The following is a 24,725-nucleotide window of genomic DNA, read 5'->3' as shown; positions in this document are numbered from 1 at the left end:
GACTCACGGGTCACAGCAGCGGGTCAGTCTCATCACTGTGGTCACCTGTTTCATCCTCATGTGACTGAACGTCTATAAAATCATCAGAAAGAAAACATCAGACAAAACATAATAAAACACAATAAAACACAATAAAACATAATAAAACACAATAAAACATAATAAAACACAATAAAACATAATAAAACACAATAATGACACACAGAACCACATTTACTGCACGACCTGTACTTTTACTACATGAGGCTGACAGTATTGCAGTACTTTTACTACATGAGGCTGACAGTATCGCAGTACTTTACTACATGAGGCTGACAGTATAGCAGTACTTTACTACATGAGGCTGACAGTATTGCAGTACTTTTACTACATGAGGCTGACAGTATAGCAGTACTTTACTACATGAGGCTGACAGTATCGCAGTACTTTTACTACATGAGGCTGACAGTATAGCAGTACTTTACTACATGAGGCTGACAGTATCGCAGTACTTTACTACATGAGGCTGACAGTATCGCAGTACTTTACTACATGAGGCTGACAGTATTGCAGTACTTTACTACATGAGGCTGACAGTATCGCAGTACTTTACTACATGAGGCTGACAGTATCGCAGTACTTTACTACATGAGGCTGACAGTATAGCAGTACTTTTACTACATGAGGCTGACAGTATTGCAGTACTTTACTACATGAGGCTGACAGTATTGCAGTACTTTACTACATGAGGCTGACAGTATTGCAGTACTTTTACTACATGAGGCTGACAGTATCGCAGTACTTTACTACATGAGGCTGACAGTATAGCAGTACTTTACTACATGAGGCTGACAGTATCGCAGTACTTTACTACATGAGGCTGACAGTATTGCAGTACTTTACTACATGAGGCTGACAGTATCGCAGTACTTTACTACATGAGGCTGACAGTATAGCAGTACTTTTACTACATGAGGCTGACAGTATTGCAGTACTTTTACTACATGAGGCTGACAGTATTGCAGTACTTTTACTACATGAGGCTGACAGTATTGCAGTACTTTTACTACATGAGGCTGACAGTATTGCAGTACTTTTACTACATGAGGCTGACAGTATAGCAGTACTTTTACTACATGAGGCTGACAGTATTGCAGTACTTTTACTACATGAGGCTGACAGTATTGCAGTACTTTACTACATGAGGCTGACAGTATTGCAGTACTTTTACTACATGAGGCTGACAGTATCGCAGTACTTTACTACATGAGGCTGACAGTATCGCAGTACTTTTACTACATGAGGCTGACAGTATTGCAGTACTTTTACTACATGAGGCTGACAGTATTGCAGTACTTTACTACATGAGGCTGACAGTATTGCAGTACTTTTACTACATGAGGCTGACAGTATTGCAGTACTTTTACTACATGAGGCTGACAGTATTGCAGTACTTTACTACATGAGGCTGACAGTATAGCAGTACTTTTACTACATGAGGCTGACAGTATTGCAGTACTTTTACTACATGAGGCTGACAGTATTGCAGTACTTTTACTACATGAGGCTGACAGTATTGCAGTACTTTTACTACATGAGGCTGACAGTATTGCAGTACTTTTAGTACATGAGGTTGACAGTATTGCAGTACTTTACTACATGAGGCTGACAGTATTGCAGTACTTTTACTACATGAGGCTGACAGTATAGCAGTACTTTACTACATGAGGCTGACAGTATAGCAGTACTTTACTACATGAGGCTGACAGTATAGCAGTACTTTACTACATGAGGCTGACAGTATAGCAGTACTTTACTACATGAGGCTGACAGTATAGCAGTACTTTTACTACATGAGGCTGTTCTTTTACTGCTGATACTTTAAGTACATCTAGATTTGACTGAATTGTGGTTTTGGATGCAGTTCTTGTACTTTGTATTGACCTATTTTAAAATACAGTAGATTAAAGGTGTATCTTATTTTGGTAGTCGGCTTCACCAGGTCGAGCTCAGCTTCCGGTGTCAGAGGTCACCGTCGCGGCTGAAGATGGCGGCGCCCGACGAGTTGTTTTGCTGGGAAGGAGACTGGGGTTTACCGTCCGTCGACACCGACTGTCTGGTGGTTCTGGTGAGTCTCCGTTCACACCGGACCGAGCCGGTCCGCCGGCGGTCTGACGGGCTCATTCACACACAGAACCCGGGTTAAATCACCCGGTAACCGCTGCTAGCGTTAGCATGCTAGCGGCTCAATGAACTGACAGGTGTCTGAGCGCGCGAGGACGTTTTCCCGGTAAACGTGAATGAAAACAGTGACACGGAACAATCAGCTGGTGGTTTGTGATTATCGATCACTCATTTCTGTATTGATCAAACTGATAATTGTGTCATTTCTGTGAAAAGTGACGAGTTGAAATGTCAAACTCATGTCCTCGTTGAAATGATGACGTCACATGCTACGTGAAAACATCACTGATGGAGAGATCGATAACTTTATTAATCCCCGAGGGGAAATTAAGTTGCCATAGCAGCGGGTACATTCAAGTACAAGGACAAACATAGAAAATGTACTATACAAAGTACAAAAACTATGAAGTACTGTGTACAATCAGATGCTTAAGTGGCTATAAAATAAAATGAGACAAAGTACTGAGTAGCAGAGTGAAGGTGAGAGGAACATGAGGTGCAGTTTTATTTACAGTGATCATAATTTAACTACATTAATAATAATTTAAGATTATCTGTGCGTTGTAAAGTCTGATGGCAGCTGGTTGGATGAGTCTGTTGCTTGTCCAGAGTTTTGTGGACGGGGCGACAGATTGTCCATGAGCAGCATCCTGTCCTCCACCAGCTCCTCCAGGGAGACGAGCTCAGAGACAACAACAGACTCTGCCTTCTTGATGAGGTGGTTCAGTCTGTTGGCGTCCCTCCCTCTGATGCCTGCACCCCAGGACACCACAGCCAAGAAGATGGTGCTCGCAACAACAGACTGATGGGACATCCGGAGCATGGATTACTCAGCTGGTCCTGCTGTAGACTCTGAGAGTTAATTTCTTATAATTGAACATGAAATTAATCTTTACATCTTTCTCATGAGGTTCAGCTTCATGAGGTTCAGCTTCATGACGTTCAGCTTCATGATGTTCAGCTTCATGAGGTTCAGCTTCATGACGTTCAGCTTCATGACGTTCAGCTTCATGAGGTTCAGCTTCATGACGTTCAGCTTCATGACGTTCAGCTTCATGAGGTTCAGCTTCATGACGTTCAGCTTCATGAGGTTCAGCTTCATGAGGTTCAGCTTCATGATGTTCAGCTTCATGAGGTTCAGCTTCATGATGTTCAGCTTCATGAGGTTCAGCTTCATGACGTTCAGCTTCATGATGTTCAGCTTCATGACGTTTCAGCTTCATGACGTTCAGCTTCATGATCACATTGTTGTGAAGTCACTCAGAGGTGGATGGAGATGGTTGTCTGGTCCACGTCAGGCTTCACTGACAGCTTTCACAGCAGCCCAAACAAACCAGAGTCCGTTAAAACTGAACCCAACATGTGATGTGTGAAAAGAGCCTCAGTACTCAGATACTTAGTAATACTACTGTGGAAAATACTCAGTTACAAGTTAAACTCCTGAATGCGAAACCTTACTGAGGTAAAGTATGAATGCATTAGCGAAATGTACTTAAAGTAGTAACTTTAGTTAACTAAACACCTAACATAACACCTTGAGATTTCTCCTTTTGACCAACCAACAGTCCAGAACTCAAAGACTCGTCATTTACTGTCAGAAATGATGAAGACGAGCAGCCGAACCCAGAAGTGTTTGACATTACTGCTTGTAATAAATGTAATCAGTAATATCCAAATGTTCTGCAATTAATTTTATTCCATCACTTAATCACTATTTATCTCTGAGATGTAGCCAAGTACTTCATACTTATACAAGTATGAAGTTGTATAAAATAGAAATACTCAAGTAATGTATTTAGTTACAATCCACCTCTGGGTTACTGCCTGTTGCTGCTGATGAGCTCGTTCTAATTAATTCTCAGGTGGAGTCGTCAACTCAGGACATTTTAAATATCCAGTTCTTTATTGCAGTGTACAGAGTGTTTAATCAATATCAATTGGATCAATGTGTTATGATCAGATCAGTTGTAATTCTTGATACAAGCAGCAGAGGGCGCTCCTCCTCACACACAGTGATGTTCGGCTCTGATCTGATCCCTCACCACTGATTCATACACTCTGTGCTGACAGACTGACCGATCAATATCCAGGCTGATTTCATCTTATTGCAGATCGATCGGGATCAATCAGACTGTAGTTAATACAGAGATCAATCAATAAACGATCACTCGCTGAGCTCGGTCACACAGATGTGTCTCTTGTCAACATGTGAACACGTTCACAGAACAAACCGATAAAAACCAGAGAAACAACTTTATGAATAAACAAATAACTAATGAAATATATATAAAGCCCCAGTGAGGACCAGCATGCTGTGTGTCTGTATACTGGAGGTTACCAGAGGAAGCTGCTCATTAACTATGCCGCTGCTGCTGTGTGGTGATGTCACTCATGTCATTATAGAGAGCTGAAGCCCCGCCCCTTCCTGTTTCCATCATCTGACCTTACCTGATCAAAGCTTTGTGCGTAGTGAATGAAGAGAGACAGATGATGTATTGATCCTGTTTGAATTGTGTCATGAATCACACACACGATGTTTGTCAGTTTAAAAGAAACACGTGACACAAACAGTCGCTCTGATCCAGATGTGTTATTGATCAGGAACACAAACAGTTTGTGGTCGTCGATCGCTTCGTTAAAACTGGTTCTGAATCAGATTTCAACATTCATTGGTCCTTTTAAGTGGAGATGTTGGTTGCGACCACCCAGAATGCACTGCTGCAGCAGGCAGACTGTTTCCATGACTGATGTGTTGATCCAGATGCAGACCGCGCTCAGGGCCACAGAGCTCCTGACTGAAGGAAACATGTTTGTGTTGGACTGACATCTGAGCACAGAGCCGCAGGGCATTCTGGGTAATGATGGAGCCGTGTTGACACCGCCGCTGTTTCCAAACCGCTGGCAGAACCTGAACGTACTGCCGGTCTGGAAACAGCAGTCAGTTAACCCAGTCAGTTAACGTTCTCGACCAGGGCCCAGAGCGGTCCATGTCCAAGAGCGGTCCAGGGCCCAGAGTGGTCCACATTCCAGAGCAGTCCAGGGCCCAGAGCCCAGAGCGGTCCACATTCCAGAGCAGTCCAGGGCCCAGAGCGGTCCATGTCCCAGAGCGGTCCATGTCCAAGATTTCCATGTCCCAGAGCGGTCCATGTCCCAGAGCGGTCCAGGGCCCAGAGCGGTCCACGTCCCAGAGCAGTCCAGGGCCCAGAGCCCAGAGCGGTCCACGTCCCAGAGTGGTCCACGTCCCAGAGTGGTCCACGTCCCAGAGTGGTCCAGGGCCCAGAGCGGTGACGATCGTTAACCAGATTCCTAGTTTGGTTTGTTTGTGACGAGTTCAGAATCAGGTTCGGCTTCATGAGACACACATGAGAACACCTACAAGGCGTGTGACTCCAGTTTAAAGTTACTGTCTGAACACATGGTGGGACAGTGTGAGCCATTCAGACTGAGGACGGACAGGAAGCAGCAGGTAGGACAGGAGGCGGGCCTTCAGGGGTCAGATGAGCTGTTACTGTTGGACAGACAGAGAGGTGGAGGACGATGAGGTGTGTTTTTCCTGTCGTGTGTCCAGCAGGAAGTTATTATTACTGAGACAGGTGGACGACTCAGTGTGGACCTGTTCAGGACCAGAACTGCAGCTTTTACTGCCCGTTACATCATCAGCAGCATGTTTCTGAGCTAAAGATCCAGTTCAGGAGACGTTTGGTTCCTGTGAGACAGTTTCTGTAGAGAGCCGAGTGTCTGCTGTGATACTGTGCTGCTGAAACACAGTCAACACACACACACTGACACAGACACACACACAGACACACACACACACAGACACACACACAGACACACACACACACACAGACAGACACACACACAGACACACACACACACAGACACACACACACACACACAGACAGACACACACACAGACACACACACACAGACAGACACACACACAGACAGACACACACACACAGACACACACACACACAGACACACACACAGACACACACACACAGACAGACACACACACAGACACACACAGACACACACACAGACACACACACACACAGACAGACACACACACAGACACACACAGACACACACACAGACACACACACACACACAGACAGACACACACACAGACACACACACACAGACACACACACAGACACACACACTCAGTGGAACAGACGCTGACTTCATGTTTGAGGCTTTATGAGGAAATTCTTCCTCATTTTTTCTGGTTGTAAACGTTGAATGAAGCTTTTATTTTTTATTTCCAGAAGAACTGAGTCATCTGCACCATTACTGTAAATCACTACACACTACACACTGCACACTACACACACTACACACACTACACACTGCACACTACACACACTACACACTGTACACTACACTCACTACACACTGCACACAGTACACAGTACACTCGCTACACACACTACACACTGCACACAGTACACAGTACACTCACTACACACACTACACACAGTACACAGTAGAGGCTGACATTTGTTTGGGAATCCCACGGGTCACGGGATTCCAACAGTGCTTCCGCTTTCCGTCGGAATATCAACTGTCCGACTCGGTGTACTCTCAGGAGCCCCGAGTCGGAAAGTTGATATTCCGACCAAAAGGGGGCGTTGCCTCGGTGAAATGTTGCGAGACAGCTGCGAGATTTCCCACTTTGCAACTCGGGCGAGTGGTGTCCCATGCATCTGGCATGCAGCATAAGAGGCACACTTGCAAGGCAAATTCTGTTTGGGTTATTCAACTAATGTAGGCATGGTGTGACCCGTGTATCGTTTTCTTGTATGTTTGTTGTTGTTTTTACTGTAACTGACCTCCAAAAGAGCAGAAACAGGGACTCAGCAGGTGGTCCTCCATAGAAATACTATAGGGACCACAGGCCATGTATTATTTATGTTTTGTGCCCTTTAGTGAAGGTTTTTTGTTTGGATTAAGGCAATAAATGCCTCCCTGTATTACCACAGATGAACTGTTCCTGTTGCCATATCTTTTGAAATAACACTGCAGAAAGTAATCTAAAAAGATCAAATCAAATTCAATGTACTGCCTAAAGACTAGAAGAAGATGAAAAATGGGAGCGGTACAGGAGTGGGATGGGACAGGAGTGAAAATCCACTCCCGTGTCACCCTCCAGTACACAGTACACTCACTACACTCACTACACACACTGCACACTGCACACTACACACTGCACAGTACACACTGCACACACTGCACACATTACACACTACACATGGCACACTGCACACAGTACACATTGCACACTACACAATGCACACAGTACACACTGCGCACTGCACACAGTACACACTGCACACACTGCGCACTGCACACAGTACACTCACTACACACACTACACACACTGCACACTACACACTGCACACAGGACACACTGCACAGTACACACTGCACACACTGCACACAGTACACACTACACATGGCACACTGCACACAGTACACAGTACACACTGCACACAGTACACACTGCGCACTGCACACAGTACACACTGCACACACTGCGCACTGCACACAGTACACTCACTACACACACTACACTGCACGCCGCACACTACACAGTACACACTGCACACAGTACACACTGCACACTACACAGTACACACTGCACACAGTACACACTGCACACTACACAGTACACACTGCACACAGTACACATTACACACTGCACACACTGCACACTGCACACAGTACACAGTACACACTGTGCACACTGCACACAGTACACAGTACACACTGCACACAGTACACACTACACAGTACACACTGCACACTGCACAGTACACACTGCACACTACACACTACACACTGCACAGTACACACTACACACTGCACAGTACACACTACACACTGCACACTACACACTGCACACAGTACACACTGCACACTACACACTACACACTGCACACAGTACACACTGCACACTACACAGTACACACTGCACACAGTACACACTGCACACTACACACAGTGCACACTACACACACTACACACAGTACACAGTACACTCACTACACACACTGCACACAGTACACACTGCACACAGTACACATTGCACACTACACACTGCACACTGCACACAGTACACACTACACACACTACACACACTGCACACTGCACACAGTACACATTGCACACTGCACACAGTACACACTGCACACAATACACACAGTACACACTACACACTGCAAACTGCACACAGTACACACTGCACACAGTGCACACTACACACAGTGCACACTACACACTGCACACAGTACACACAGTACACACTGCACACAGTACACACTGCACACTGCACACAGTACACTCACTACACACACTACACACAGTACACATTACACACACTACACACACTACATACTGCACACACTGTACTCATTAAACTCACTACACACACTACACACACACTGCATACAGTACACAGTACACACTGCACACTACACACAGTGCACACTGCACACAGTACACACTGCACACAGTACACACTGCACACTGCACACAGTACACAGTACACTCACTACACACACTTCACACAGTACACACTGCACACAGTATACACAGTACACACTGCACACTGCACACAGTACACATTACACACACTACACACAGTACACATTACACACACTACACAAACTACATACTGCACACACTGTACTCACTACACACACTACACACACTGCACGTCCTCTTCGTTCTCTTAGTTCAAACCTCCTTGTCATCCCACCAATCAACAAAAAGTCAGCTGGTGGCAGGGCCTTCGCCTACCGTGCTCCTTTTCTATGGAATGGCCTCCCACTAGGTATCAAAGAAGCTACATCCACAGCAATTTTTAAGTCCCGTCTTCAAACATACCTCTTTACTCAAAATGTTGGTTTAAACTAATTCTTAACTGTTTTATCATTTTCCTGTGGTGTTTTAATATTGTTTTATTGTCTGTTATTATTGTACTTGATTTTATTGTAAAGTGTATTGAGACCATGTACCATGGTGATTTTGCACTTTAAATAATAAATTGATTGATTGATTGATTGATTGCATACAGTACACAGTATATATACTGCACACACTACACACAGTACACACAGTACACAGTATTAAGATTAAGATTTCTTTATTCATCCCACAATGGGGAAATGAACATATTATATATTATAGTGTGTGTACTGTGTGAAGTGTATATATACCGTGTACTGTGTGTAGTGAATGCAGTATATATATATATTATATATACTGCTTGTCACTTCCTGTCTGATTCTTCACTTCCTGTCTGAGTTGTCTTGTCACTTCCTGTCTGATTCTTCACTTCCTGTCTGAATCTTCACTTCCTGTCTGAGTTGTCTTGTCACTTCCTGTCTGATTCTTCACTTCCTGTCTGAATCTTCACTTCCTGTCTGAGTTGTCTTGTCACTTCCTGTCTGCAGGCCTACGCTCAGTTTGCCGGCGCTCCTCTCAAACTCAGGAAGATGTCGAACCCGTGGAGGAGTCCCAGCGGTGAGTCGAGTTCAGTTTGATCAAAAACACGTGAAGAAGAAACTCGTCAGTCTGTGATCTCCATGTTGTTTATTTCTGCTTCTAAAGGATCACTTCCTGCTCTGAGGACCAATCAGAAAGAGACTCTGTCCAGGCCCTCTGACATCATCATCCATCTCAGAAAGCAGGTAACCGCCTCCTTCTTAAAGGAACACTTCAGTTATTATAATGTATCATTATCTTTGATCAACCTGCAGTTTGTTCCTGTGTGAAACATTTCATTTTGTCCAAAGCAACTTACAGTAATTCATACATACATTCATACACTGATGGTGGTAGCTGCCATACAAGCTAACCAGCACATCAGGGGCAGTTTGGGGTTAAGTATCTTACCCAAGGACACTTTGACATGCAGACCAGGGGAATCGAACCAGCGACCTTCCAATAACAAGATGCTGGCTCTACCCCTGAGCCACAGCCGCCCATTTCAGACCACAGAGAGTCTTCATGATGTAAATGTTTCCAGAGGAGACATCAAGAACAAACTCTTTAATATTATCTTTAGAATTGTGATTTAAAGTTTATTCTAAGTTCTGTTTCGTAGTCAACTGGCCTTGTTTCAGTTTGTTGAAGACGTTTCACGTCTCATCCAAGAGGCATCTAACTAACTCTGTGCGTGAGTGTCCTTACAAAGTCGTTAAGGACACGTGTGAGCTCTGAGTTTCAGACTTGTTTGGGCTACTTGTGGGTCGTTGACCCAACCGGCCTTGATGTGGGTTGCTAGCTGAGCCCAGGTGTGAATGGTTGTTAAGCTGTCTGGGGAGAGGTCAGTACTGCATTGTAGGTGGGTGATCAGTGATGTCTTAGTCCTCCTCTGGTCAAACGGTCGTTCCAGTTTGACATAGATGGATTCTTTCACTCCTCTTTCAAACCAACTGTCTTCTCTGGACAAGATGTTTACATTGTTGTCCTCAAAGGAATGATTTGTCTCCTTCAGATGTAAGTGGACAGCAGAGTCTGGACCTGAGGAGTTGGTCCTCCTGTGTTGTGCCATTCATTTATCACCATCACACCAAAGTCACTGATCTGCTCAGTGATACTAACACTATGAGACACTGAGGCCAGATCCAACCAGCAGCTACAAAAAGATGGTTATTGAATATCTGCAAGAACTGGAAAAGCACAAAGCCACTGACAGACCATCATATTACAGACTGTGTGTGTGTGTGTGTGTGCGTGTGTGTGTGTGTGTGTGTGTGTGTGTGTGTGTGTGTCCTGCAGCCGACTGGAAAACCTCCTTTAACAACAGGAAGCTGCAGGCAGAGACACATTCCAGCAGGCTGATAATCCTCGTAAAGCAGCGCTGCAGAGAGAGAACGTTCTCCGTAGAACTGAGAGGAACATTTGCAGACACTGCGGTTCACCTCTCCTGTCCGACTCTCGTTCGTCCTCCTTGTTGTCGAGAGGTTCGGCTTCACAGACAGCTGTATGAGACCGAGCAGCTCCTCTGGGCTCATTTTCTCTCTGTTTAACTGTAAACACAGCAGTTCTGTGATTTATGTCCAGATATATGAAGAAATACAGGAATTGTTCAGCAGATAACTTGAGTAGCTCCACAGAGGCTGCACATGATCACCATGACTACAAACACTGAGTGGCAACATTATTAGAGTTCATCGAGTGCTGCCATCAAAAACTGAGCGGAGTCGATCTGTTTGATGAGACACAGCTGACTTGTTCCTGTTGGTACGAGTCTCGAGCTGTTGGAGTGTAATCTGATACGCTGCCTCCTCCTCGTCAGCTGCTCTCGTTTTAATGAACAGATGCTCACATTACAGTAAACGCAATATCAAAAATATATCATGTTTCCATTTGTGGATTAGAAAATATTATTTCAAGAAGAAAAGAAAAAATACTAAAATACACTTAAAATGATCAACAAATAAGCAGTTTTGACAATCTGATGTTTTGTGTTACAGCCATGACGTTACATTAAATCTGGACTCAGTGTTGGAAGCTCGACTTCCTGCGCATAAATGATCCAGCTCTTCTGTGTAGTGTGATCCGAGCCGGCTAACTTCCTGTTTAGCGCCTGGCTAACTTCCTGTTTAGCGCCTGGCTAACTTCTTGTTTAGTGCCCGGCCAACTTCCTGTTTAGCGCCCGGCTAACTTCCTGTTTAGCGCCCGGCTAACTTCCTGTTTAGTGCCCGGCTAACTTGAATAGAGATAAAATAATTTAATGGTGCAGCTCTTCTAGACTTTCTAAATGTTATTAGACTGAATGGATCAAACTCTGACAGTAAACGGGTCATGTGTCAGTAGACGGGTCATGTGTCAGTAGACGGGTCATGTGTCAGTAGACGGGTCATGTGTCAGTAAACGGGTCATGTGTCAGTAGACGGGTCATGTGTCAGTAGACGGGTCATGTCTCGGGTTGTGTCGCTCACAAACACTATCCACTGTGTTACAGAAGCTTCTGTCGCCATGTCAGCTGATAAGACAAAGTGTTTTTGGGCCTCAGTGCATCACATGATGATGTCATTACAGTTGGACCTCTAACAGAACCAGGTTTAGAGCCTGGAGCTGTTCATGGGGGTTGTGCTGCAGAGGTATCTACTGAAGTTAACACGCTAACCAGCTAACCTCGGTTAGTCCTGGTCCAAAGATCCTGTGCTCGCGGTATAAACACCTCCGGTCCCTGAACTCCCAGTCTGAACCGCTAGTTGCACATCTAATTGAGCTAACTAGCTAAGGGAGCTACAGTTAGCATCAGGGAGCAGTTACTCTGGTGATTCGCTGCCCCTTTATTTAGTTTGAGTTTGACAGCCAGCTGGTTCTGACATATAAACAACAAACACTTCAGATATTCATATCGTATCTAAGTCAGTAAGATATTACTAGTACACAACTGAAGGCAGAATATATTTTGAAGGTGCTAATAATAATTTGTGTACAAACTTGTGAACGGGTTCTGATCTGGGTTGAGAAAGAAAAACAAGAAGGAGTCCAGCATCAGGTTCCTCCCACCCGTCTCCCTCATGTGGTTCTCCATTTCCTGTCGTCTGTATGAATGTGTCGTCCATACAGTCTTTATTGTTTCTCTGTGTGACGTTCAGACGGTCAGTCCGGATCGACTCGCTCTGTTCAGTTTCATATTGGTGTTTTACTCTCCTCTTCAGTCCACACTCAGCTCTCTGACGTTTCAGATGAAGTTTTCCTTCAGCTTTAGTTCCTCTGAGCCACATTCCCCACAGCAGCAGTCACGTCTGAGCCAAATGCTGCCCGTTCAGCAGCTAATGGGCAGCTGGAAGACATTACCCAGCATGCTCGGTGCCTCCACGCTGCGGTAGGTGAGGAAACCACAACGACAGGAGAGCTGCTGAAGAAGCTCACAGGAGAAAACTGCTGGTTTCATGCTCGGCTGCTCAGATTAAACTCACATTTATTCACCTATTAGTCACACTTTGTGCTGCTGCTTCTGTTTGATTCCCCGTCTTCACTTTGAAGCAGAGAAAAACTCAAGAAGGCCAGATTTTTCTTTAAGTTTGCTGTTGATGTTTGTGCAGTCAACAAGATACATCATATGTCCTGGAGTCGTTCCTGCTCTCCAGAGGATGAACCCTCTGCTCCAGTTTACTCCTTCATTTTACCTTTCTGGCTGCTGGTCAGGATGAAATCACAGAATGACTTCATGTTCTTTATTAACTGAACTGAATTAATTTGACACTCATCAACTCAAATCAATTTTACTTATACAGCCCAAAATCACAGTCACATCCCCTCAGTGGGCTGTACAGTGAAGGACGTCCTCAGAGCCACAGTGAGGATCCCATCTCAGGACGACAGACAGGAAGTAGATGTCACATGTACAGAACTGAACAACAGAATCACAGTTTACAAACTGCACTGACAGAAAACCTGATTGAAATTATAATATATGTGAAGTTTGTGAATCCAGGAGACGACTGAGCAGGACGAGCCACACGACCTCCTGTCCACCCTGGAAGAGGACAGACGAGATGATGAGCAGTAAAACATCAGAGTGAAGAGGCTTCACATTTTACAGAAATACAGATATAAGGAGATAGTAAAACACATCACACACACACGTTACGAGGCATCACGGCGAGATAAACCCACCAGTCACAGCTCTCCTCGTCTCCACGTAGCAACGCTGGAGCTCGTTAACGTACAGCTATAAATCAACTTAAAGGCTCACATGTTGTCTGAGAACAGACGTGCACGTGTTTGTGTCTGTTTTTACTGGATGACCTTTGACCTCCACTGACACTGAGTCCTTTCTCACACACACGTTCTCTGTGCTGTCGACGCTCTGCAGTCAACTTCATGTTCAACTCTCACAATTTTCAGGTTCTTTACTTGAGTATTTCATTTCTCTGCTACTTTATACTTTATACTATACATACATACATACATATACATATATACATATATGTGTGTATGTATGTATATATATATGTATATATGTGTGTGTGTATATATATGTGCATATATATACATCTATTAGATAATTTAGTTACTAGATTCAAATGATTTGTTGTTTATATGATATAATCTGATGTGTCAGCAGATCGAGTTAATTTATTTAGTCATCATTCTGACAGAAACATCACTGATACTGATAATCCATCTGTCTGAGACGTTCAGGGACCTGCGTCAGCTCAGGATTATTCAACCTTCAACACCTGCAGCATCAGGAGCAGTTCTGGTCTGTTCTGTTACTCTGCAGAATATCTGATGTGTGTGTTTCAGAAATTCAACGCAGACTACGACCTGTCGGCTAAAGAAGGAGCTGACAGCCTGGCCTTCATCTCTCTGATGGAGGAGAAGCTCAGACCTGCTCTGGTGAGACGTTTGTCTCTTTGTGTTGAGTCTTTACTGTTTAATGTGTTCATGTTTAAAGTAAAAACAGTCTGGACTCTGTCTGTCGCAGATCTACGCGTTCTGGATCGAGCCGAAGAACTACGTGGACCTGACTCGCCGCTGGTACGCAGAGCACATGCCGTTCCCTCTGAACTTCTTCCTGCCTGGACGGATGCAGCGAGGTCAGCTGGAAAAACTGCGACTGCTGCGAGGAGATGAGAGCCTGGAGGCCGGAGAGGAGCTGGAGAAGGAGGTGAGGACACGGCAGCAGGTTTCACTTCACAGTCAGGTTTTTAAAAGCTTCCGTGACTGAGGTTAAAGCTGTGAGATGCAGCGATGTGAGAAAAATACACGAGATATGTTCAGAGTGAGAGGCGCAGTGAGGCCGTCTCGTCTTCTTTGAGGTTTTGGTGACGGAAACAATGTGACTTTAATTTTCTGTCGGCTGCAGAAACATCAGAACATTTTTCCAGTCTGTTTCCATGTGTTCAGACGGGTCCTTGAAGTGGTCGGAACAGATTTACTGTGGAAGGAAAAACTCTGCTGCGGGTTCTTCTGTTGGAAAACTGCAGGTATGAGACGATCCAACGAGGTCGGAGGTCAGGCGGCGTTCAGGAAAGATCATTAAAGAACGATTTGTTCCTGTCAGCGCGGAAAACTCTTCACAAGGTCGACTTTACAGGAATGAAGAGAACGAAAAAATGACATTATGTGTTTCCTGAAATGTTTCCATGTGACTCAGTTTGAGACATAAAACATTGTGACAGCTGCTAGTTTGTTAGAAACCAGCTGGGGTCCAGTTTTTACAGAAGAAAGACAAGAAACAAAACCAAAAGAAAAATCAGTCCAGAAAAGGATCTGAACATCTACTGAAGACTTCTGTGGACATTAATGTCCCCTGAGGATGGACCTCTGTGACCTCTGACCTCTGTTTCAGGAGGGATCCTCCAGAACAACTTCAGTCTGACGCTGTGTTTCTGAAACCACGAGCAGCTTTTGAGGTGTTTGTTGTGAATGTTCAGCCTGACTGAAGTTCATGAAGACAGCTGAGCAGAGCTGAGACTGAGCGTCATTTTATTATTGATGAGTCCAAAGTGACGTCTTCAGATGTCTTCTGTTGTCCGAGCAACAGTCCAAAACTCAAACACTCTTCATTTACTGTCAGAAATGACAGAAAACAGAGAACCCTCAGAACCAGACAGAGTCCGATCAGATCATCGCTGCAGCTTCAGGTCGCTGATGGAGGAAACACTCAGATGAAGTGGTTTGTGTGTCTGTCCAGCAGTTGAAGCGTTCCTGTGTCCTGGTCTTCCTCGCTGACGAGTCCACTGTGTGTGTTGTGTGTTTCAGTTGTACCGTGATGCTGCAGAGTGTATGGACCTGCTGTCCCAACGACTCGGCTCACACAAGTTCTTCTTCGGTGACTCGTAAGTTCGTCCAGAGCTCTGACACTGTCCAGGTGTGTCAAACCCTCTTGAGGTTTGGTCCCGACAGACCTGCTGTCAACATCCGTCCTGAGTGATCTGATCACACCTGTACAGCTCTCAGTACAGGTGTGAATGGACACATTCACTGTGTATTCTTTCACATCTGTCTGTTTCAACTGATCCAACCATTGAGCTAGTAACCACAACATCACCAGACTCCCTTAACAAATGTGTCAGTTTAGTGAGTTGTTGAGTTGGAGACACTTTATAAACTGTGTGAAACTCTGTCTCTGACTGATTCTGACTTATTTGTTCCTTCTTGTAAATTCAGCAAATGTTCTACATGAACTTCTTTCTGTCTTTGAGTAGAAACATGGAGTCTGTTTGTCCCAGTGATGGACGGGTTTGTTTCATACAGAGCAGGAAGTGACATCACATCACAGGTGTCACTCAGACGCAGGTTAATGTAGCTGTGAAGTGACAGACTGAGAGCTGAACACTGACTGGAGGGTGACAGCAGGTGTGAACGGGGCCTTTGACTCAACACATGAGGACTGACCTCAGAGCTGATGAGGTTCTGCTTCTGTTTGGCTCAAGTTAAAGATTAATGTCTTTTAAAATATACATGTATTTGTCTGTCTGATTATGTGCTATATACATGATTGGATGATGGAAAACAACAGTGTAAGATTGATATTAGATCATCTGTGTTTTGGACCAGAACACAGTATAAACATGAATGTGTTGTTGACTCTGCAGGCCTTCGTCTCTGGACGCCTACGTGTTCGGTCACTTGGCGCCCATCCTCAAGTCCAAACTGCCCAGCGGGAAACTGCAGCAGCATCTGAAGTCTCTGGACAACCTGAACAACTTCTGCACCAACATCCTGCTGCTCTACTTCCCCCGAGACGGCCGAGGTGAGACTGCAGAGGCCGAGCGAAGTCGCTGGACCAGAGACGACTCTGATGATCCAGAATCAAACTGTACAGACTCATTTCAGAGATGTTGTGGATCAAACTCATCGTTTATCTCCGACAGGTTTATATGACATCACCAGATGACATCATATGGATCTTTGCTGATACACAAACTGTCTCATTAATCCTGAGACTTGTTTGTCTGAGAGACGAGAAGATGTAAAGTGTGTGAAGACATTAAAAAGCTCATTTAGGAGAAAAGCTGCATGTTTATCAGATTCACGGTGCAGAGACGCAGATTGTTTCTCTTTTATGATTCATAGAAAGTTACATTTGTTCTTCTTGGTTCGGGTAAAATGACAATGACTCATCTCTTTTCCTCCATCTTGTTTTTCCAGAGAGCTCCACTCAGAAGACGTCCTCTCAGCCTGAAGGCGGAGACTTTGATCACGTCCCCAACAAGCGGAAGAAGCAGTTCCTGTCGGCTCTCGTGGCTCTCGGTGCCATGCTGAGCTACGCCCTCCTGACCGGCATCGTGTCCATCCAACACGCCCAGCAGGAGGCGCTGGAGGCGCCGCCGGACCTGGAGACCATTGAATCCCACGAGGAGGAGGAGGGAGACGGTTGAGGAGACAGAGGTCAAACTGAGGCATCATGGGACATTATGGATGGTTCAGGATGAGATCCAGATGTTTTCAGTTGTGTCTCCAAAACAAACCACAGGAGACACGTCGGGATGAAAAGATTAATAATGATAATCATCAGCTCAGCAGGACAGGAAGTCGATGTCAGTGCTGGTTAATGTACAGAAATAAACTAAAAGATCATCTCTGGGTTTCTTTATGTGGAGTAAGATTCTGTTTCAACTTTGTTCATTTTGGAAAACTTCTCAAGAAGATAACAAAGATAACATTTTAATAATTTTTTACTTAATTTTTGTTAATGAAGTTCCCAAATCCTTCAGATGTCACATCAACATGTTGATAACATGATAATAAATCTACAGATGAAATAAGAGTCGTGTTTTATATTTAGCCAGCTGCTAACGCAGGACAGTTGAACAGTTCACTCCATCTTTTAAATATAGGATCGACTGACGAGCTGATGAAAGTCACAGCAATGAAGACGAAGACGGTGATGAAACGGATGAAGGATCAACATGAACCTACCTGGCAGCCGTGGGAACTAAATGAGCGAGGTCGTCGGGAACTAAGAGGATCTCGGGTCAATTTTGGGAACTAACATCGCAAGGTGTTCTTGAACCAAAATGGTGTCCAGAAACCAAAATGGGCGTGTAGCGTGAGGGATCTGAAATGAGCATAGGGTGTTTGGGAACAAGACTGATTGTGAGATGTTTCAGAAGTGTGAGGTATCCCGTGACCAAAAAAATCGTGGGGTGGTGGTAATGGTCTGGTAAATGGTCTTGCATTTCTATAGCGCTTTTCCAGTCTACTGACAGCTCAAAGCGCTTTACAATACTTGGCACATTCACCCATTCACACACACATTCATACACTGATGGCGGAGGCTGCCATGCAAGGCGCCAACTGCTCATCAGGAGCAATTTGGGGTTCAGTATCTTGCTCAAGGACACTTCGACATGTGGAGGGGCTGGTGGTGGTGGAGGGGCTGGTGGTGGAGGGGCTGGTGGTGGTGGAGGGGCTGGTGGTGGAGGGGCTGGTGGTTGTGGAGGGGCTGGTGGTGGAGGGGCTGGTTGTGGTGGAGGGGCTGGTGGTGGTGGAGGGGCTGGTGGTGGAGGGACTGGTGGTGGTGGAGGGACTGGTGGTGGAGGGGCTGGTGGTGGTGGAGGGGCTGGTGGTGGAGGGACTGGTGGTGGTGGAGGGACTGGTGGTGGTTGAGGGGCTGGTGGTTGTGGAGGGGCTGGTGGTTGTGGAGGGGCTGGTGGTGGTGGTGGAGGGGTTGGTGGTTGTGGAGGGGCTGGTGGTGGTGGTGGAGGGGCTGGTGGTGGTGGTTGAGGGGCTGGTGGTGGTGGAGGGGCTGGTGGTGGTGGAGGGACTGGTGGTGGAGGGGCTGGTGGTGGAGGGACTGGTGGTGGTGGAGGGGCTGGTGGTGGAGGGACTGGTGGTGGTGGAGGGGCTGGTGGTTGTGAAGGGGCTGGTGGTGGAGGGGCTGGTGGTTGTGGAGGGGCTGGTGGTTGTGGAGGGACTGGTGGTGGTTGAGGGGCTGGTGGTTGTGGAGGGGCTGGTGGTGGTGGTGGAGGGGCTGGTGGTGGAGGGGCTGGTTGTGGAGGGGCTGGTGGTGGTGGAGGGGCTGGTTGTGGAGGGGCTGGTGGTGGTGGTGGAGGGGCTGGTGGTTGTGAAGGGGCTGGTGGTGGTGGTGGAGGGGCTGGTGGTGGTGGAGGGACTGGTTGTGGAGGGGCTGGTGGTGGTGGTGGAGGGGCTGGTGGTGGAGGGACTGGTGGTGGTGGAGGGGCTGGTTGTGGTGGAGGGGCTGGTGGTGGAGGGGCTGGTGGTGGTGGTGGAGGGGCTGGTGGTGGTGGGGCTGGTGGTGGAGGGGCTGCTGGTGGAGGGGCTGGTGGTGGTGGTGGAGGAGGGGCTGGTGGTGGTGGAGGAGGGGCTGGTGGTGGTGGAGGGGCTGGTGGTGGTGGAGGGGCTGGTTGTGGTGGAGGGGCTGGTGGTGGTGGTGGTGGAGGGGCTGGTGGTGGTGGAGGGGCTGCTGGTGGAGGGGCTGGTGGTGGTGGTGGAGGAGGGGCTGGTGGTGGAGGGGCTGGTGGTGGTGGTGGAGGGGCTGGTGGTGGAGGGGCTGGTGGTGGAGGAGGGGCTGGTGGTGGTGGTGGAGGGGCTGGTGGTGGTGGAGGGGCTGGTGGTGGTGGTGGAGGGGCTGGTGGTGGAGGGGCTGGTTGTGGAGGGGCTGGTGGTGGTGGTGGAGGGGCTGGTGGTTGTGGAGGGGCTGGTGGTGGTGGTGGAGGGGCTGGTGGTGGTGATGGAGGGGCTGGTGGTGGAGGGGCTGGTGGTGGAGGGGCTGGTGGGTTGTGGAGGGGCTGGTGGTGGTGGAGGGGTCTTGTCGGGAGGTAATCCAGGCCCGACATTACGAGTCTTACATGAGCTGGAAAAACGACACAACAAGAGAACAATGCTGCAACAACATCCACATGTTGAGTCGGGTGGAAACTCTCCCTCACCTCGACCCCCTCCACCCCGAGCCTCCACCCCGAGCCTCCACCCGTCCTGACCGGGTCTGGACCCCAGGGACAGACAGCTGCACATGACGCCATCACACAGGAATCCTGCTCACCCTGCTGTGTGTTGTTCTTGTGTGTGTTTAATGAGCTGATCTGGAAGCAGTTTGTGGGTCTGAACTCTTCCTCTCGTCCACAAACACGCTCAGCTTCACACTTTTCTCCCGTTTTCTTCTCCACACTCGTCTGTTTTATGCTCTCATGCAGTTGAGGAAAGAAGTTGGGCGGCTGCTGTCGGAGGGTGGAGGTGAAGTTTCCTCCCTCACCTGCTGTTAAACACAGGTTTCCATGGCAACGCTCCAGAGTCAGAAACAAACAGTGTGAGAGTGAGAGGAGGCCCGCCGGGAGGTTTCAGGTCCTCGCTTCCTTGTTCCACTGATTTCATTACTGAGGATTTAGTTTGGATCTGTTCCCTGAAACACTCCCAGTTTACATTTTTATTGAATTAGCAAACAAGACAGCAACCAGCACAGGAAGCTAACAGGCAGCAGTAGCACTGGATCACAACGGGGACCCGGACCCCTGAGGGCCCAACAACCCGCTCCACTGTGTGTTCAGGCAGAGTGAGTCCAGTAGAACTCCACCCACCCCACCAACCAAACTCTGTTCAAATTTCTACACGTTTTAGAAAAAAGAAATCAATGAAATGTTAGTGCTGTTTACCTCCCGGCAGGAGGTTCTGCTGACAGGACCTGTTCATGTCGCAACAGTCTAAATGTTTGAGAGTCGTGACTTCTGTCTGAGAGGACATTTTGTTGTTGTGATCCACAGCAGCTGTGTGTTTCAATAACTCCTGTCACTAAATACCTGTGGCTGTTCTGAGCTGCTCACAGATGGCACCTTTCCTCCAAACAGCAGTGAAGGTGAACACCTGTGGACAGGTGATTCTTTGCCCTGAGTCGAGACCCTCAGGCAGGACACAACTCAAACCTTCTGAGGAGCGAAGAGTGGACAAAACATCTAAAACACAAAGAACACGGTCTCATCCTGTTTTGGGGGGTCTCACAGTCTGGTTCCGGACCCTCTGGTGGGTCACTGCAGGACTGAAAGGAGGTCCAGAACAAAAGCTGAATGACCTCCTGACCTCTGACCTCTGACCTGCTGCTGTTCACAGTAGAGGCTGATGTGACTGTTTACAGCTGAGCTGATTTTCATCAGTTGTCTCCACTTATTTCTAAAACGACCAACATCATCTGGTTCCGTCGTCTCCACTGGGACGATCAGCTGGTTTCATCTCATCGCAAACTGGAGCTCTGTTTGGCTGTTGGTCAGAATTTAGTCTACAAATATATTGAATACCCTGTAAATAAACATAAAAATATAAATATAAATAAAAATATTAATAAAAATATAAATGTTAATATAAACGTGAGTATTAATATAAATGAGTATTAATATAAACGTGCTTTGCAACATGTTTAAACTGTTTGAACTTCACATTCTGTTCATGATTTAAATCAAGTTTTTAATGTTTTCAAGTACATTTACTTGAGTATTTCCATCTCCTGTTACTTTATTCTTCCACTCCACCACATTTATGTGATTACTTTAGTTACTAGTTACTTTACAGATTACATGCAGCTCATTTTTAAATGAATTGATTTTGTCATCAGTCAGAAACAGATTGATCAGCTGACTCAGTTTATGGATCATATGATCAGTTACTTTGTGTGTGTGTAAACAAGTCTGATGACGTCAACAGTTGTTTATGTTTGTATATTTCCATCAGCACAGTCTCGCGCGCTTTATGCTAATCATCTGCGCGCACGAGCTGTTTGGAGGAGAGTTGAGCGCGCGCCAGCAGCAGTTTCCAGCTGCGCTCGTGAACTCTCCGTCAGTCCGTCCTCGGGTCAGTCCGTCCTCGGGTCAGTCCGTCCTCGGGTCAGTCCGTCCTCGGGTCCTCGGGTCCGTCCGGCTCCGCGGTTCGTCTCCTCTCCTCGTCGGTGTGGACCCGCTTTGTTGTCCCGGGTTCCCTCCCTCCTCCTCCGGACTGAAACTCTCCGCAGCTCCGGCTCTGAACTCCGGGTCCCGCTGCCACAGTCGGTCCGCTCGGTTCTTCTGCTTCTCCGTCCAGAGTCGCTGCTTCAGTTCGGTGTCCCTCTTCAGCCGGTTCTCCTCCGGTTCTCCTCCGGTGACGGCTGCTGCAGCTCCGGTACCGTCAGTTTGGACCTGGTTCTGCTCCCTTCTTGATCTTAGACCCGGTTTCTCTCCGGTTCTGTTGGTCGGTTGGATTCGCCTTCTTCCTGGTTCGGTTCCGTCGGTAACCATTTGGACATGGGTCGCACTGTGGTGGTCCCGGTTCTGCTGACAGTCCTCTGTGTTGGACTGACGGCGGGAGCATCGGACGGACCGGACGTTCAAGGTAACACCGAGCCGACCCGCTAACTTTCACTTTACTCCTCATTATCAGCCGAAAGCAGCTTTAAAGTCCAATTCAACACGTTTTAACTCAACGTGAGGACGAACAAGTTCTGCTGACCCAGTAAAATACGATGGGACCAGTCGGAATGAACCTGTCGACAGATGCTTCAGAGAAATCTGTGACCTGATCAAGAGGTGACGGTTGTTAGTTGTCAGGTAATCACTGATGACGTTACACCAGAACCACCAGTAACTACCGAACTCCACCTCAGCACACCTGGAGACAGGTGTGATCCAGGGACCGGAAGGGAGGGAAACCTGTAATCTGTCGGACAGACGCAGTGTAAAGTAGAACACACTGGAAATACTCAAGTACAAGTACTCTGCCTGCTAAAGTACTCAGTTACATTCCACTGTAGGCTGCTGCTGTGGTGCGTTCAGGTGCTGTGGTGCGTTCAGGTGCTGTGGTGCGTTCAGGTGCTGTGGGGCGTCCAGGTGCTGCTGGAGCTTCAGGGGATGAACAGCAGGATTATTTATTTGTTTGTTTATTTATTGTTTGTGTTTGTTTGCTGATGTCAGTGATCAGTCAGTGTAAATCACTTCTGATTGGTTCTGTCTGTCTGTTGTTATTCTGATTGGACCGAGTCGTCATGGTTACTGTGAGGAGGTCAGCAGCAGGACGCAGGACAGGAAGTGACTGATTATCAGCTGTCTTGTTTTCTTCTTCTGTGGTGTTCCTGTTGGCTTCTGACCCTGAAACGGTCTAACGGGCTGCAGACGGAACCACAAATCAATCAGCTGATCAATACTCAAGATTACTTTGGTCCATAATAGTCAGCTTAAAGGAACAGTTCACTCTGGAACAAAGTTCAGTCATTCTGGACTCGCCCTCATGCTGATGAGAGTCCGGTGTAGTTTCTGCAGCTGGAGACCCGCGGGTCCGTCCTGCAGCAATGATCCATATAACGGCGTCAATGTGCCCGAGACGAAAAGGTCCATAAAACTACACAAAGACTTTGTGATATTCCTCCATACTGCTCATCCGCTGCAGTCCAAGTGTCCTGAAGATGAACGAGACTCGCGACAGATACACACCGGTATTTACTTCCTGCTGTGAGTGTCAAAGTTTCAAATCACCAGTGCAGCAGGTCCCTCTTGTGTTTGTGTGTCGCTGGGTCGCTCACAGCAGGAAGTAAATACCGGTGTGTATCTGTCGCGAGTCTCGTTCATCTTCAGGACACTGGGACTGCAGCGGACGAGCAGTATCACAAAGTCTTTGTGTAGTTTTATGGACCTTTTCGTCTCGGGCACCATTGACGCCCTTATATGGATCATTGGTGCAGGACGGACCCGCGGGTCTCCAGCTGCAGAAACTACACCGGACTCTCATCAGCATGAGGGTGAGTCCAGAATTCCTTTAAGTTTCAAAATAAAAGCCTGGAAGTTTATTTTTTGATTTGTACCTGTAACCGTGGCAACAGTTAGTGCTGTAGCTGCTGAGGACAGACACTGTTTATGATCCTTAAACAGTCTGAACTTTATGGTGTTAATCAAACTCATTGATCGTGTCCTGCGTCTGTGTCTGTTCCTCTTCGTCCTCCTCTTCCTCAGTGATCGACGTGTTGGGTCTCCAGGACTCCAAGCAGAGCGTGGCGGCGGTGGAGAAGCTGTCGGGCGGTCTGAGCACGCTCAGTGACGTCTACGTGGTGTCCACGTTTCGCCTGCCGGCCAAGTTGGGCGGAGTCCTGCTGGGCGTCTACAGCAAACAGGACAACAGGAAGTACCTGGAGCTCGCCGTCATGGGCAAGATCAATAAAGGTGAGAGATCCAACTTCAACCCGTCAAACTTTATTTAAAACAGACGGTTTACAGTGAGTCTGTCCCTCCCTCCTCCTCCTCTCCTCCTCTCCTCCTCCCCTCCTCCTCCCCTCCTCCTCCTCCTCCTCTCCTCCCCTCCTCCTCCTCCTCTCCTCCCCTCCTCCTCCTCCCCTCCTCCTCCTCCTCCTCCTCCTCCTCCTCCTCTCCTCCCCTCCTCCTCCTCCTCTCCTCCCCTCCTCCTCCTCCTCTCCTCCTCCCCTCCTCCTCCCCTCCTCCTCTCCTCCCCTCCTCCTCCTCCTCCTCCTCTCCTCCTCCCCTCCTCCTCCTCCTCCTCTCCTCCCCTCCTCCTCCTCTCCTCCCCTCCTCCTCCTCCCCTCCTCCTCCTCCTCCTCCTCTCCTCCCCTCCTCCTCCTCCTCTCCTCCCCTCCTCCTCCTCCTCCTCTC

The 24,725-nt window shown here is 47.3% G+C and overlaps 2 protein-coding genes across 2 annotated transcripts; both read left to right on the top strand.

Moving 5' to 3' along the window:
• The first annotated feature begins 1,997 nt into the window (after positions 1-1,997).
• On the top strand, positions 1,998-17,920 carry LOC141012563 (metaxin-1-like). Its single transcript, XM_073486070.1, has 8 exons — positions 1,998-2,107; positions 9,627-9,696; positions 9,784-9,863; positions 14,449-14,541; positions 14,630-14,812; positions 15,910-15,986; positions 16,746-16,903; positions 17,302-17,920. Exons 1-8 carry the CDS (start codon positions 2,027-2,029, stop codon positions 17,529-17,531), a joined length of 972 nt encoding a protein of 323 aa, XP_073342171.1. The 5' UTR covers positions 1,998-2,026; the 3' UTR covers positions 17,532-17,920.
• A 4,045-nt stretch (positions 17,921-21,965) lies between these two features.
• Positions 21,966-24,319, top strand: LOC141011543 (thrombospondin-3a-like). Its single transcript, XM_073484708.1, has 2 exons — positions 21,966-22,464; positions 24,075-24,319. Exons 1-2 carry the CDS (start codon positions 22,377-22,379, stop codon positions 24,317-24,319), a joined length of 333 nt encoding a protein of 110 aa, XP_073340809.1. The 5' UTR covers positions 21,966-22,376.
• Positions 24,320-24,725: the final 406 nt, after the last annotated feature.

Source organism: Pagrus major, chromosome 17, assembly GCF_040436345.1.
Source record: "Pagrus major chromosome 17, Pma_NU_1.0".
Classification (NCBI taxonomy): Eukaryota; Metazoa; Chordata; class Actinopteri; order Spariformes; family Sparidae; genus Pagrus; species Pagrus major.
The sequence above is the reverse complement of the archived record's forward strand: the minus strand, read 5'-3'. Positions and strand labels throughout refer to the sequence as shown.